Source organism: Rhamphochromis longiceps, linkage group LG7, assembly GCF_057381845.1.
Source record: "Rhamphochromis longiceps isolate RC_006_pf linkage group LG7, R_longiceps_female_GT1.1, whole genome shotgun sequence".
NCBI classification, from domain to species: domain Eukaryota; kingdom Metazoa; phylum Chordata; class Actinopteri; order Cichliformes; family Cichlidae; genus Rhamphochromis; species Rhamphochromis longiceps.
Genome location: NC_140563.1, coordinates 18,400,603 through 18,416,532, shown reverse-complemented (window position 1 = coordinate 18,416,532; position 15,930 = coordinate 18,400,603). Strand labels below are relative to the sequence as shown.

The window sequence follows — 15,930 nt, the reverse complement described above, 5'->3', positions numbered from 1 at the left end:
TCAAATATTATTTATTGTTAGTGCAGATGGTATTCTGATTTTTTTATTATTATTATTATTATTATTATTATTGTGCAAAAATGTGAACCCCATCTCATTTTCCCACAGTGTTGCAGAGGAGCAAAGGAGCACATAAAAGGGACAAAAACAGGGGGTGTACTGCAGCACAGTCAACCTGGCAATCAAATTGTGTTTATATTTGTTTTTCCTCCTTCACGTTTTCTCGGCTTGTCTCTGTGTACCTCTTAACGTAATTGCTTTAAAAAGAAAAATATCTTGTTTGCCTAAGAGCCAAATGCAGTCCCACTGGGATGAGAAATAAAGGTGATACTCATGATCAGGGCCCAAGCATTCTTGTGTCCTACCATTAAGTTGATGTGCTTGACAGTGCATAAGATGGTTCTGATTTTTGGGTGAATTACCAAGAATTGCACCTTAATGGTCCCAGTGTGTTTATCTACCCAGTCTGCACAGTAATGGTTCCACAGTTATTTGAATGGAATCGACCTTGCTTTTAAAGCAAAAAGAAAGTAATGTGGTGCCAGCTCTTTGATAATCAAGAGAAAATGGATACAACAAAACAAGGTTTTGGTATATTGAGGGCATTAACCTAAGCAGATGTCTGCGGATTTTATGGGCAAGTTGTCTGCATAAGTTGATATAACAGTGTCTACCCATAAGACCTAGAGACTGGATGTGACAATTGAGTGCTATTGAGTCTAAGTCTGCACACTCACCGTCAGCCCTACTGGAGCCCAGTGGGTGGAGTAATGGGAAAAGAAAAGACAAAAATGGGGGTTCAGTGTCTTTAAGTTAATGGGTCTATTAGGAGCAGGGAGGGGATAACGCTTATCTGAACTGTGAGAGAGCTCAGCTCAGACACAAAGTCCCTTTTCTTTTCTCCCAAAAGACACCCCCGTCTTTGATGTATGCCTCAGGTGTTTGGGTTTGTTTGTTTTTTTCCTCTGGTGTCCCACTTCTCCAATAATAGCTGTACCATAGAGTGAAGAATACCCATACACATTTATATTGTTTAAAATAATGTTGCTTTGTAGGTTCTTAAGTTATAGTCCGCCAGGTTTCTCACTTAGATTTTGAAGCATGATGTGTTGTGACGTTGTTTTGCTGGCACAGTTACTATTAATGAATTATTTAAGACTTTCAAATGCACAGATTAAAACCCAAGGTCTGGAAAACAAATTTTTATTATCACATAGAAAAAAGGTTACTATTTTCCCCACAAGATGCTAAAGTCAGTGTCTGAAATAAGCAGACAGTATAAACCCACACGGGGTGTTTGTGGGTTTGTTTATTTTGGTCCCAGGACAGTGTGTATACCAGCATTATGTGCTCACATGTAGCACATAATGGGGACAGTCCGTGCCAGCTGCATTCTCACTAGTTTGTGCTTATTTTATTATAGCAGGTGGTGCTTGTAAGGAGGTAAGACATACCTGTGAATTCCTCAGAGCAGACAAGTTGGTTACCAAAGGAGGAGGGGGGTTATATCACATATGGAAAGATTGCATCAGCCCAAGCCTTTCAAACAAAAAAAACTACTTGCCATAAAGTGAAATGTCTTGGCCAGCTAAATATACAGCAAAAACGCAAAAGTTAAGATTGGTTAATAATGTTGGGGGGAAAACATGAATTAACTCATTAAGCAATAAGCTGTTAAAACAAGCTAGCATGGGCTGATTTTTTTTTTTTCCTTTTTTTCTTGTAATCATTAGTGAATGTGCGGTTAGAACTACTAGCTAAAATTTGTAGATAAGTAGGTAATCAATAAATAGTTAACTTAAAGTATTCTTGTTTTTATTGTACTTATATAGATATGTATATATTAGATGTACTGTAAATACCATGTATTTTTGTACCACTATTATTTTTGCACCATGACACCAAGACAAATTCCTCATGTGGGTAGAAACTTCGAAATAAACATAATTCTGAGCTAAATATGATACATTTACCTAATGAGGGACAATAAATTATATTTCTATAAGCTGTAAGCTGAAAATTTGTATTTTATGCATTTAAACAGGGAAATTCATTGAAAAACTAAAAATTCTGCGTATAAATATATATGCGTAGCTTACTCGATTTTAGGTATTTAGTGTAAGAATCACTTTAACTTAAATGAAAATGGTAACAGGTAATGATGGACTGTTTAAGTCCATATGACAGCCCTGAACTTAAAAGTTGATCGCTTGGTCGTACAGATCCTCTGCTCAATGTCTATGAAAGCCAGATGGTGCAGAATATGTAGGAAAATGGCTAAAGCTACTCTTAATTGTTGGCTTTAAGGGATAATTGTCCAAGCTAGACCGTCTACTGTATTAAGACAGAGCTGCTCAGGTATTAGGATCACTACACTATCACCTTTTCACTGAGGTAGGGGCAGGCAACACATTACCAAGACAGACACTGTGTCTACAAGGCATCCATTAGGCTCAACAATAGATCCCTGCTGGGCACTCAGCAGGGGGAGCTTGTTAAATGTGTTGACCTATTCTCCCAAATTAGTCTTGAACTATTGTTGCTCAGTTAGTCCCCATCTTACTGACTGTACTCGTCTACCCAAGCTCTGGAACCAGTCTCCGCTCATCAGATTGTAAAAGTTGACTAAGCTGTTGCTCATTGGAGGGCTTGCAACCATGGAGGGCTCAATGGTGCATTGTCCTCACAGCAAGACAGCGTTGACACACACAAATGTGGTCAGTCAGAAAGCACTTTACTTTGTCATCTCTGATCACCAGCCACAGGAGGCTGGTTAGGATAGAGCCTTCTTGTTTGTAAGAGAAAGTCTTAGTGGCATCAGCCTCAGATACAGATCTAAACCTAGAGACAGACGACATCAAAACAAACATGACGATGCTGTAATGGAGTTCTGTTGTATTGACAAATGAGTGTCTTTATCTATGGTTGACAAATAAAGATGAGACCTTTGGTCTGTTGAATGGGTTTTTGGGATGCACTTTAGGCATAATTCTCACTGACGGTGAATGCTATACATTGCTGCGTTATTAAATTATTTATTGTTATTATTTTGTTAAAAAAAAAAAAACTTAAAAAGAGTATTCTTTGACATATTTTCTCAGGATATTTTTCCCACCTCAAATGTACATAGGAAATTTATGGACATGTTACTAGAGAAAGAAGAATTGAAATGGTCTAAATTCTCTAAACTGATCTGGAATATGTCATTATGTCACTGCATTGGTTAATGAAACAGGAATTTTCTCAGCTTCTATTCCATGAAATGGATAAATTAAAGAGTTTACATCTGGATCTGAGGTTGGGTTATTGGTAGATCAAAGCCAGGTGTGCCAGAGGAGACACTGGTTTGCTAATGAGAACTGGAGGCTCTTCAGATGAGTCTCCAATTAGGAAGCAGGAACACATGAAAGAGGCTTGCCGTATAAGGGAGACAGCCTGACTGTCTACAAAACCTCATTTATTTATTTTTAAATAGAACTTTCAGAGATGCAAAACAACTTCATACACAAACTGCATTCCAAAAACGCTGGGATGCTGTGTAAACAGAAACAGAATGCAATGATTGTTATATATTAGAAACCCATATTTTATTAATGTTAGAACACAGAAATATTGTGGAACAGTTCCTTAACATAAATTTGTTAAGGACTGGTGAATATCTAATGAATCGTCTAAATAAAATTGTTTGAAAATTACGCAAATCTGGAGAAATCTCTGTGCGCAAGGCTGAAAATCATTGGAAATGTCAGGCCGAAGGTCATTTAAAATGGACCGAAGCGAACTGGAAAAATGTTCCACGGTTAGATGAATAGAAATTTGAAATTATTTTTGCAAAACATAGACTCCACATTCTCTACACTAAAGAGGAGACAGACCATCCAACTTATCACCACTCAGTTCAAAAGCCTGCACAAGTGAAAGCACATCATTAATACTTAAATGCACATACAACCTTTAAAACAGCATCCTGACAAAACAATTTTCACTCTTTAGCAAGACTATCCTAAACCTGTAACTGCAGCTATTACAACGTGGCTTTGTATAGTTGAAGAGTCTGTGCACTGAAATGGCCTAAATGCCATCCAGACCTTACACCAACTAAAACCATTCGGAGCATCATAAAATGAAAAATAGGAAAAGAAGACCCGGGACTGCTGAGCAGCTGAGATTTTATAACAAGCAAAAATGGGACAACACTCCCAAAAATCCAGCAGCTGCTCTCCTCAGATCTCAGACATTTACAGACTATTGTTTAAAAAAACAGTAATGCTACACAGTCGTAAACGTGACCCTGTCACAACATGTCACACCCTGTGTGTGTGAAATGTTGCTGCCATCAAATTCAAAATGACCTTTTTTCCCCCTGAATACTGAAACTTTCCTTTTTTCTTTCTCATGAACATTTTTGTGCCCTGTAGACCTATAAAAGCGAATGCAGGAGACCGTGTGACTTAACTGAGTGGTGAAAGTTGGGGCTGGGATTCCCCAGTGTTTCCCCCTCCCCGCCCCCCTATTCCACACACCATCTGCTTACTGCCACCCCCCCCTGTCGTCTGCGGTCATCACAAAACAAGTCGTTATCTCCAAAGACACGTCTCTGCATCTTTGATTGGTGGTTGATAACAGACCTACAGACTCATGGGGCTGGCTGACCTTGCTGTATATATATCATGCCATTTCAGCAGAGACTGGCAACAAGAAAGCTGGTTTAAAGCTCTCCCTGTTTATCCTTGTGTCCTCTCCTGGTTTGGCTTTCTGATCCTGACATTATGGCTGTTTTCTTCACTGTGGCTCTTATGACTATGGCTTGTCCTTTACTGGCATTTGACATGGGTCAGTCTACTCGTTGTGTTGCCATTCCCCACAAGATGCATGTCTGCAAAGATGTTGGATACTCAGAGATGCGTTTGCCAAACTTTTTGGGCCACAGTAGCCTGGAAAGCGAGGTGGTGCCACATTCAGAGGATTGGAGGCCGCTGTTGCAGACAGGCTGCCACCCTCAAGCACAAGCCTTCCTCTGCTCCCTCATTGCCCCTGTTTGTCTTGACACGTAAGTAGATTTTCTGTGTTGAGCTTTGCTTTCTTTTTATTCTTTCCTTTAATAATCATGACCGTTGTAATCTTGTTTGTTCACTGTGTAACATCTTGTTGCTATTTGTTCAGTTTCATCCAGCCCTGCCGTAGTCTGTGTGTGGCAGTGAGGGAAAGCTGTGCCCCAGTGCTTGCCTGCCAAGGACACTCATGGCCTGATGTTCTTGACTGTGACCGTTTCCCTGCTGAGGAAGACATGTGTCTTTCTCACCATGGAAAACCTGGCATCTTTTCTAAAGGTAAAGACTACATGTTCATTATTAAGGATTATAATGTTTAATTCCACTGGAATAATAGAAAACCAGTTCCTTACTCTTTCAGGTTGTTTTATGATTACCACAGTTATTTTAAATAATGTTTGATTTTTATCGCAGGGTTGCCTAAATCTGCCTGTCAAAACTGTCCTTATGTGGAAGAGGCTCCTGAATCAAAAACAATCTTGGATTCTTTCTGCAGCCATGATTTTGGTACGTTCAAAAAATCTCTCAAAAAGCTGCGGTATAGTCACATCTGTTTGTTTTTGTCACAACTTCCGATTTTCCTGGTGTTTATTATTATTCATTTTTTCCTTTACAGCTGTTACTGCCAAACTCCACCGTCTTCGCCTACCCACAGGAGAGCCAGAATTTGAAATTGAGGGGCGGGTCGAGTTTATCCGTCAGGGTCCTCTGTTGCCTTATGACACCCAGCATCTGCTCCAGCAGTGGCTCCTTATCAACGTTAGATGTGCCCGTGCCCTTGTGCGTCCTGGGAGGTCACAGCTTTATGTGCTGACTGGTTCTGTGCAGCATGATGGGACCCTTTCTCTGACTCGTGTCTTCCCTTGGCACAGAAAAGATGCAAACATTGCAGTGGCATTTCGAAAATGGAAGCACCACAGATGTTGAAGGGACATGGACCAAAACAGGAGCTTGAAATCTGTGTTTTGAGGCACAGATGGAGCTCAGTGGCACTGGGTTTTAAGAAGCATTTGTAAAAGAGGGTAATTGTTATGAGAACAGACTCTGACTCAAGCAATTTGCTCATCTGAGCAGGTCGCCGTCTCATTTCATCTTTGTTAGTGCTTTTGTTAGCACACTGAATTAAGACGCACTGAAACCTGTACATAGTATTATACATATAAATTTATAGTAGATTATATTTTCTGTTAAAAGCTGTATTTATGATGTTCCGTGTGTTGTTTGGAATAAATGACAATAAAATAGTCGTCCTATGAAACCACATATTTGTGAGGTTTCTTTCCCTCATGCTTATGCTCAAAAGCCTTGCTTTAGCCTAGTATGTTTATCTCTTTATTACAACAGTTATTTAGTTATTGCTCTTACAAGAGAGAACTAATAAAAATCAGAAATAAAAACCACTTAACACTTATGTCACCACAAGGTGGCACACTAATGCCACTTGTTCTGAAACATTGCATAATACAATGTAAAACTAACACCTAGCATGCAGTAATGGTTACAAATTGGATTGCCTATAAATTGTTCTGCATAAGATGCCAAACTGTTTTAAATGTCTTGATCACTATGTTCACAGCGTGAGGCCCATTCTGTGTAATGCTAACGAGAAGATCAATCACTCCCTTTACATTTGAATAGTCTTGTTTTCACAGCTCGGCCAAACAGACATAGTTCATGAACAATGGATGTGTTTGGTACTTTTGAAAAATCTCCTTTTGGGTTTTATGTTGTCTTGGAGTTTAAAATAAATGCTAAATATTTGACTGTTTTGGTGAAAGCCAATTCAGCCTCGGGAATAGCTGTGAAGTAAAATCATCAGCATTCCATATAATACACAATGTGTCACATGTCTGATGTGATGAAGGTTACTTTGATAATGGTCATTTATTTAAAATCATTTATGTGAACTGAAAATGAATAGGAGACAAGCGCAACAAATTAAAATCTTTTATTTATCCCCAATAATAATGTTCTTTATTTGAAATGTCTGAGTAAGTCTAGTGTCTGTAATACTTTTTCCCGTGTGGGTACATTGGCTAAGTTGCTAAATAAGCAAATTGTATGACATGAAAATATCATTTTTATCCACTACAAACAAATTTGTGTTTGTGGAATTTAAGAATGGTGTTTTTTTTTTTCTTTCTAATTGTTCATGCCTGAATTTTCAATGCGTGGCAACGCGCTGGTCCCGATGGACAGGCGGGATTCCATGTTCCCTTCCATTCAGATCTCTCTATTTCATAGAGTCACACAACAGTCTTCAAGAATGCATGGCATCTCACAGACCTGCATGCTAAATTTGTGGGGTTTTTTCATGCTTAACAATGATCATCAACCCATTAGCCTTTATCTGTCATTCATTTATCATCATCAACCACCCTCATTTGAGTTGCCATTAAAACAAAACTATAATTGTGTAGTTTGTTTCCCCGTGTTCACAAAACAAAAATATTATTTCTTTCTTAACCAACAGAAAGTTCCACACATGGTAACCAAACACCACGTGACCAAGAGAATACTCAAAGACTGAAAGTGAGTTCATGATGTTGTTAATGATAAAGACATATGGTTAAGATAAGTAATGTCACTCAATCATAGTAGCAAGACATTTTTTTGGTATGGTGACTGGAGTGATGTTTTAAAGCAACAAGTTATTTAAGCTTTTCTTTCACATGCAACAACAACAACTGACAGGGTTGATTCTGACGTTATCTGTGGGTCTGGAATGAGCTCCTGTCACAACTACTGGAGCATGTAACGGGATCACAATCAGGATCAACTAGTACAGCTTCAACAAGGGTCTAGGGCTCACTGATACAGTGCATTTTAATGATTCACACTGCAGTTGAAAATGTTTCACTTTGTGTTCACTGCAAATCTCAGACGATTTTTTATGTTTGCAGGAATGAAGTATAAAATATAATTATGGCAAATTATGAAATATATATTTTGCGTCTTCTTAATACTCAAAAGTTCACTTTTAGTCCATATATAAATCCATCATACAATGCATTCTTTGAAAGAATTTGTTTTTTCCCTTTTATTCTTTTCAGCACATATTCGAAACATGGGTTACATCTCTGCATAGAGTTTAGTTGTTCTTCAGACTTTTTCTGGCTATAAACAAGGAGGATTCGACCATCATAACCTGCTGCTTCTGCAGAGACTCCAATAAAGTCAAAAATCATCTCTGCAGCCTGAAATGCACTCAGCTGGACTGTGATCACGATAGCGCGTGATCTATATACAATTCTGTTTTAAACAACAATTCATTATGGTTTTTGATACCTTCATTGTAATTATGCTCTTCCATTAACAAGATTATATTTAAGAGCAATGAATAATATATAGTAGGGTGATCACTAAGCACAGACAATGTCTAAAACAGGAGTTATCGAAATGCTTTATTTACAGTTGGACAAAAATATTTACAAAATATAGAAAGTGAAACATGAGTTCCAATGGACTTGGATTACAAACAAAGCATAAGTGTAGAGCTTATGAAAATGTGAAATATAAAACAGCCTAATATGGAAGTGCAGTAAATGAAGTGAATCATTCCGGCCTTTAATGGACTCCAGTTACAGTCTCTCCTGGAAATACTTGTCAGGGTAATAGCCATGAAACTGCTTACTGAAGCCAGTGCACTGCAATGTGATTGACCAAGCAGCTGAACCAAATTGCATTTATCATGCCAAGAAACGTGCCATACACAGACAATGTTTCATCCATATATTTTTAGAACCATCAGAGTATTGTAGTCTTTTTATTTTGTAGATGTAAAGTTTGCCCTCCATACATTATGACCTCTCATGTGTCTTTGGCACTCTTTTGCTTTGATGATCTCTCTGTTTTTGCATTAGTGTAATTCTGTGGTTCTTCTTCCTGACCAAGACCGCGGGCCATGAGCTCATCCATTGGGGAACGAATGTTATGAACCTCCTTCTCTTTACAGTTTCGCCACTTCATGCGCCGGTTCTGGAACCAAATCTTTACCTAAAGCAGTGCGACAGTGTAAAGGTTTTAGTTCAGTTTGTGAAGTCCTTCATTATAATTATGTTAGCTTCTCATTTTAAGTTGTAAATGCAGTTTAGAGATCTTGGTCACTGTGTGGAATTTAGGTTTGATCTTTAAGGTGAGCTGTTACAGCTGTCACTTTCCCCTGCACCCTTTTGTAAGGCAGGATCACATATTCGAAACATGAGCTCATTTGAATTCGATTACCTGTGACTCCTTAAGGCTGAGATTAGCTGCCAGTTTGTTCCTGTCTGTCTTGCTAATGTACTTCTGTCTTCGAAAGGTCCTCTCCAGCTCTTTCCTTTGTTCTTCAGAGAACACAGCTCTCCTAAGGATCCCTCTACGTGAGTTTGGACTTGCATTAGCAGACCACATCTGAATGTTTGCTCCCTCTGAAAGTGAATTAGAGGAACAATAACATGTCAGTTTATTGACATCAGTTTCAAGTACTAGACATATTCAATGGGCTATTTATTAGAGCAATAAAAATCAATGGTGGGTGGTTCATCTCTGCAAGGTAGGTTGTAACACATACTGTATCAGTTTAAACAAAAAGTGTAGATTCATGAAAAAACATCTTGGAGAAGGTAAGTAGCAGACAGTGGAACACCAAGGTAGTGTCTTATAAATGGAAACAGGTTATTCAAGCTTTGGATAAAATCGGATCTTCTCCACATTTATAATATATCCACTTACTGTTTCACATTTCCTACTTTTTCAAACCCAGTTGTCTTTGTCACACTTACTTTATCGCACATTCTTGAATCCTCTTTCTATTTGTCCAATTTAACAAACTGAGGGTGACTAAATGAGAATAGAAAACCATTTCAACCTGGAAAAAGGAGATTTGGTGACCTGAGAGGGCCAATACCACGCTGCTTCACTCACAGGTGCACACACAACAAAAGTCAAGTGAAACAATTTATCTGATCTATTCAACATTGCCTTTTTAATCTGTACGACAAATCTGCACATAGACCACCTCTAGAGAGCACAAAACTGGTTTGGACATGCTTTTCACTTCTCTATTGGCATTCAATAGCTTTTACTTAAATAGCTGATTACCAGGTCATTCCTGGGCAACGTGTGTCTACTCTAGTGGGCCAACTATAGAGCCATATGGGACACCAACAATAGAGCTGTTCAATGGAAATGCCATTACTCGATGGTTCAGTGGCCCAACACTAAATCTTTTCTCTTGCAAGTTTGAAGCCAGTTTGTATGTGAAGATGAGCTCAAATAAGTCTATAAAAGTCACTTTCATTGAATGCTTTATGTCCTAGTCAAGAGGTCTTCAATGGGCAGGAATGAGAGTTGAAGGACAGGAGAAAGACGGGGGGTCGGCGAACCAAGCTCTGTAGCCACACAATGGGTGGGGGATGTTACTTGTCCAGCCCTCTTCTACTGAAAAATGGGAGACTTTTTTGTGCTTAGTGGAGTTCATTGCTGGAGTGAAAAATTGCAGCGAGGTCGCGTGTGGATGGTGGAGTGAAAGTGGCAATTGGTCACGGCTAGAGTTGGCATTGTTTCGTTGCCGGGCACTGTGGGAAAGTGTCAACCTACTAAGGGGACCCCAGGGACTTGTGGGATGACGGCTTTCTGATTTGTGCTATTTTGCACGACTCTTGACAGGCATCACAGGGTGCAGAAACGAATAACTTCCAATTAATGAGGGAAAATGACCAAATATCAGAACTGCCTGACTTATTTCAGTCTTTTAAATGATGATGAAGAATTAGTACTCTTCACAAATCCTAAATTAGATACTTTGAACCATGCTTTAAAAAATGTAAATTTTCCTTCAGTGGAAGCAGTAATAGCTTTTGTAACTGTTGCCTCATTTTATTCACCTTGAAAGTTTTATTTCAAACTCTTTGTGTTGCCACCCAAACTTGTTAATGTGCTGAGGGAGTAAAGCTTTGAAACATTTGGCCTTACTCAGCAGTAAGAATCACCCACACCTGGTAATTATTATCTTAATATAGCAGAAGACAAGATGTTTATTAGTGCTGCATATTTGCACTATTAAATGTGTATTTGCATGTACAAAAAAAGGTGCGTGTCTGTGTAGGGGGGCCTCTGGGACTCTTAAAAGCCTTGCAGCCCACCCCTCTTTCCCTTTCCTAAACAACCGTGAATGCTTATGAATAGAGCTGTGCAGAACTGAACGGAGAATTAGCTCTTTGGCATTGCATCGGTAATTAGCTGTGGAGAGCATGGGAGACCCTGCTGCTAATGCTTAGAGAGTAGCTGAGGCATTGCTGATGAGGCATAAAACACTCACTGGAGAAGACAGGAGGGGGGCTGGACCCACCGCAGCATGCCAACAGATACTGCGGGCTCGGCAGGAAAACACTGCTCAGCACATCTGCAAACACAGGGACAGTCAGATAGGGTAATGCGATTGCCAGGTGTGATATCTGTGATCCCCAAAAGCACTTACCTGAATCACTAAGCTCATATTTCTGAAGGCCTACAAAACTGAGTCTCAGATTGTATTTAAACATTAACGGTTTTAAAATAAACTGGCATTTGTGCGAATTATGATTTAACATTTTCAACGATTTTTAGAAGTCAGATTTTGTAGAAACTAAGTAAATAGTAAAATTGATGCATTTACTTACATCTTCGCTTACCAGTTGTATGTTGACTAAGCTGTTATCAGTCACTAGTTTTCTGTCTTTTAACTGACATTTATTTGCAAATCTGCATAGAATTTAGAGACTGTTCTGTTAAATATTTAGACTACATGTAATGACATTTTTTAGCATTTACAAATTGATGTTAAAAAACTATTACTTTTTTTTTTTTTTTTACAAAATGTTGTTATTACTCAGAAATAAGTGATTATTATTTCTTTCATGCAAGGGTATAAATCTGTTAATTATCTGTTCATTTTTTCATGTCTTGGACTCACACATGACACTATTAGCAAAGATGGATATACTTACCTACTTTCATGTTTTATAAAACCTCTAAGCAGCATCAAAAGTAGCAGTATTACATTATTAATTGAACAATGTTTTTCCTCTACATATCTGGGTTTGATAGATGGTGCAAGACCGGGGGGAAAAAATTAGTGTGATTTGAATGTAAAGTTGTAGCTTTACATTCATAAAAAAAAAAAAAAAAACTACATTACATTACAATCAAATTAAAACATACAAGGAAAAACAGTTTACATTTTGTTTAAAGGTTCACTTGCATAAAATCAATCTCTTTACCAGAACGTGGCAGATGTGGCCCTCCTAAGTCTTTCACTGGCCGAAGACTTTGGGTCCGACTTTCCAAGGCTCCGTCCTCAGGGCCCCAGGTTCTCCTTGGGCATTCACACGCTGCTCGTCTCAGGTGTCCACTCGTTGTCCATTTTGAAGCGGCTGAAGGTGTCTGAGACTGCAGCAGATTGTCGATAAGAAAACTCTTTCCTGAGCTCCCATATCCCGGTACAGCAGGAGGACAGCCAGCCATATTCTTCCTGGTACAGCTCTGAACTGAGACCATCCTGATCACACAGTGACCTGAACACTAGAGTTTCCTCTTCAGCAGTCACAGCCCAGTGACACTAAATTCTCCTTTAATCCCTTTTTGAGTGACTAGGCCAACTTCATTAAACTCTGAAAAAACAACCACAAAAAAACCCAAAAAACCCCCAAAAGTTGTCTGCTCTTCCTCCTTCGGGCCTGCACTATGCTACAGGACTGTGTCACGATTGGCCGAGGGGCTCTAATGTGCTTCTCAATTCAGATAAGGCTGGGGCCTTTCTGGAGTGGCAGAAGGTGGGTCTGGCTCATTCATTATGTCAACTAGCCTATTAAATGATCAACACCAGAGACAATGAAGTGCTGGCCAAAGTTTAGCATGCACCAAACACTCTTCTGCAGTAGTAAATAGTTCTCTCCTTTCTCCAGCCTCCTTCGGAGCTCTATTGTGCACCATGCAAGCACCTCCGTCGTTCATTTGTGCTCTGTAAGAGTTGTTTTCATTGCTGAAGGTTTAAAAAGAACATCTTGCGTTTTTCTGGAATATCAGTTGGCAAATTAATCCGATTGTAATGTTTTTGCCTCACTTATAAGCAAATTTCAGTTGGGTCATAAAAAGAAAGTGTCCAGTTGTTTTTCTAAATCACTTGCACAAGACACCTTGCACTGTTTACAAGATAACTGGGCTTATTTAAGCATGCAGTTTAATTTCTTAATAAATAATGGAAAAACCCTTAATTTTTTTAGTTAAAATAAACCTTTTGAGTGAAATTTACAATTTTTCATTGTATTTTTCTTCCCTCTGGTTGCAACTGATATTAGTTGCAATTTAGGGTATTTTTTTCTGTAACATATTATATGAAATAAACAGTGCAATGAGCAACATTTGTTTATATTAGAAGACAAACCCTCAGAACTATGACTTGTTCAGTTTTGGTAATTGTTGCAGAACTCTATTTGTCAGCTTTAAAAATTTTACATGTACAAATGATTTTACAGAGATCCATAAAGCTCCTCAGGCAGAAAAATCAAGCACTTAAATATTCAGTTTTCACTATATGGATTGTATGTGTTGCATATTAGTGTGTTGCAGCTTCGAGATATAGGTGGCCACCCAAATACACACGTGTGTTAGTGTTTTGGCATAAACACATCCAATAAGAGGCTTGTGTAACCTTTCACACTGCAGCTAATGATCCTCAACATTGTCATAGAAAGTCCAACAAGAGGGGCGACAGACCCGTAGTTTAGGCACAGTAAACAGGCATATCCACACTCATCTGGGAGCGTGTTTGTGTGTTTGTGGGGCCGACTGGGAGCGCCAGGCTGCGCGTGTAGATGCCTCATGCTGAGCATGGAAATTGGCCCAGACAGCTCAGGCTATTGTGTGATGGCCAGGGAGCCAAAGGTTGCTTGTAATCAAATTTGAGGTTTTATTCCTCAGGCTGGTGGAGAACGCATAGTGCTCTGTCACATGATGAGTGTTAGCGCGTCTGCGTGCACTTTCCACTGTTGTTAAGCGAGTTCATGTTAACATGCTTCACATAGACCAGTGGCTGTGATAGCCCCCTGAAGCTTTTTGTTCGCCAGAGAGTCATTTGTTTACATGACAGAGAGAAAGCAGGAGGGAAGCCTTGTTTAGTGCTATTTTTAACTGTTTTTGTTTCTTAAATAGCTTATTGTGTATCAAGGCATGTTTTATGTGATAACACTGAGGACTTTCACCGAGTCACGTTCTCTGTTCTTAAATTAGCATTTGAGCAAAAAATGTCAGTGTAGTAAGTTTAAAAGAGGTCAGAAACATGATGACACTCGTCAAAGCATTATGCGTGTCTATTAACTTTGTATATTTCTCTGTGTTCAGTGACTTTTTTTTTAGGTAGAACAAATCTCATCCAACTTTGTGCACATTTTAAAAGGCATCAGTAAGCACGTATCATTATTAAAATTCACCACTGTGTAATTAGCCAGATTCCAATAGAGCTCTCCAGGAGAGGGAGGTATAATTAGGCTTTTCTTGACGGGTAGGTCTTAGAAACACCCTGAAGCAAGTTCATGTGAATTTATTTGATGCCCATCTCTTTTTAGAACTGGAGGGAAAAAACAGGGCTCCCTTCATTCAGATTCCTCACAATGGGTCTGTTGAAAACTAGCACTCTGCAGACCGACTGAGATCCCTTTTCTCTCTTTTTTAACCCCACTAAAGCTCTTAAAAAGATACTGGCCCATTGCACACGCAATTGATATTCCACCACTCGAACTTAATATCGTGAATGGAGGGCCAGGTTCTATGAATCAGGAGGACAATGCGCTTAGTTTAGCAGCAAACTGGCACTTTGTGTGCAGTGTCTATGCCCCAGAACAGGAAGTTTCTAATGTGAGCCTCTCAATTGTGTGCCTATAGAGTTCTAATGAGCTTCTGTATGCTGAGTGAATGGCTGCGGGCCATTCACCATGAGGGCCCAATGAGCCAGCTCACTGCACATGTTCACAATAGGATCCTGGGGGAATGGGAGTGGCTTTGTGGAGCAACTGCTCTGCATGGACAGTCTATAAAGGCTTCAACATACCTAAGACCACATTTTCATTAAGAGTACGGCACATTAAGCTGATTGCAATGAAAAGCTTTTGTTTTTATCTCCACTTTAAAGCTTTGCATGTAGGACACATGAGTCTCTATTATCAAAAGAGAGCGCTGAAAAAAAAGTAATGCGAGTGAATAAATGTATTAAATGAAATAAAGTGCCACTATGGTGTCTTATTGTGTACCTTTCACAAAACAACGTCATGCCTGTCGGATCATATTTGTGGAGCTGTGCGGCACTTAGGCATAAGAAAAACACATAATTTTCAGAATAAAAGGCTGTCAAAGCTGTGATCGAACTTTTCTGAGTTTTCAATGTGTACATATTGCTAATAAAAGGGCAACAATGCAGCCCCATTAATATAGATTTAAAATTATTTTTTCCCTTTACCATCTGAGGTTAGATATGAAATATCTATATATAATTTAATGTAAGTGATTTTGACTCATAATTTGTAATATTCAAATATAGTGTGCAAAAATGTTTTATTAAGCAGTCAGTTTCTACAGAAAATAATAGGGCCCTTAATACAGGGTGACTCTGCTCACAGAGATCTGGTAGTACATAGTTTGTCTTGCTCATTTTTGTCATTTATCTTGATTTATGTCTCATCCCTGAACTCACTGCACTCATAAGCCACTTAAATCCTGCTAGTACCAGGTTTGGCTAACTGCCTTAATTATTTGTGGCATGGATTCAAACCGGTGCTGCAAACATTCCTTAGAGCTTTTGGTCTATATTCACATGCTAGCATCATACAATTGTTCCATCAGCTGCACATAAATGATGCAGATCCTG

General features: G+C 39.0%; 3 protein-coding genes across 3 annotated transcripts in view; 2 read left to right on the top strand and 1 right to left on the bottom strand.

Annotated features, from left to right (window-relative positions):
* The window catches only part of mov10l1 (Mov10 like RNA helicase 1), a 29,354-nt gene extending 24,819 nt beyond the window's left edge, over positions 1 to 4,535 (top strand). Inside the window, exon 28 of the mRNA XM_085412686.1 lies at positions 109 to 4,535. Coding sequence (XP_085268812.1) covers positions 109 to 136 — 28 coding nt within the window. The 3' untranslated portion in view covers positions 137 to 4,535. The remainder of the gene's footprint in view (positions 1 to 108) is intronic.
* A 131-nt stretch (positions 4,536 to 4,666) lies between these two features.
* On the top strand, positions 4,667 to 6,309 carry szl (sizzled). Its single transcript, XM_085412687.1, has 4 exons — positions 4,667 to 5,050; positions 5,164 to 5,330; positions 5,466 to 5,558; positions 5,668 to 6,309. The coding sequence occupies exons 1-4, from the start codon at positions 4,770 to 4,772 to the stop codon at positions 5,976 to 5,978; spliced, it is 852 nt and encodes a 283-aa protein (XP_085268813.1). The 5' UTR covers positions 4,667 to 4,769; the 3' UTR covers positions 5,979 to 6,309.
* Positions 6,310 to 8,074: 1,765 nt separating this feature from the next.
* Positions 8,075 to 12,843, bottom strand: dbx2 (developing brain homeobox 2). The gene is made up of 4 exons (XM_085412685.1): positions 12,293 to 12,843; positions 11,353 to 11,436; positions 9,276 to 9,460; positions 8,075 to 9,047 (listed from the first exon to the last, which is right to left on the bottom strand). Exons 1-4 carry the CDS (start codon positions 12,567 to 12,569, stop codon positions 8,862 to 8,864), a joined length of 732 nt encoding a protein of 243 aa, XP_085268811.1. The 5' UTR covers positions 12,570 to 12,843; the 3' UTR covers positions 8,075 to 8,861.
* Between the last annotated feature and the right edge of the window lie 3,087 nt (positions 12,844 to 15,930).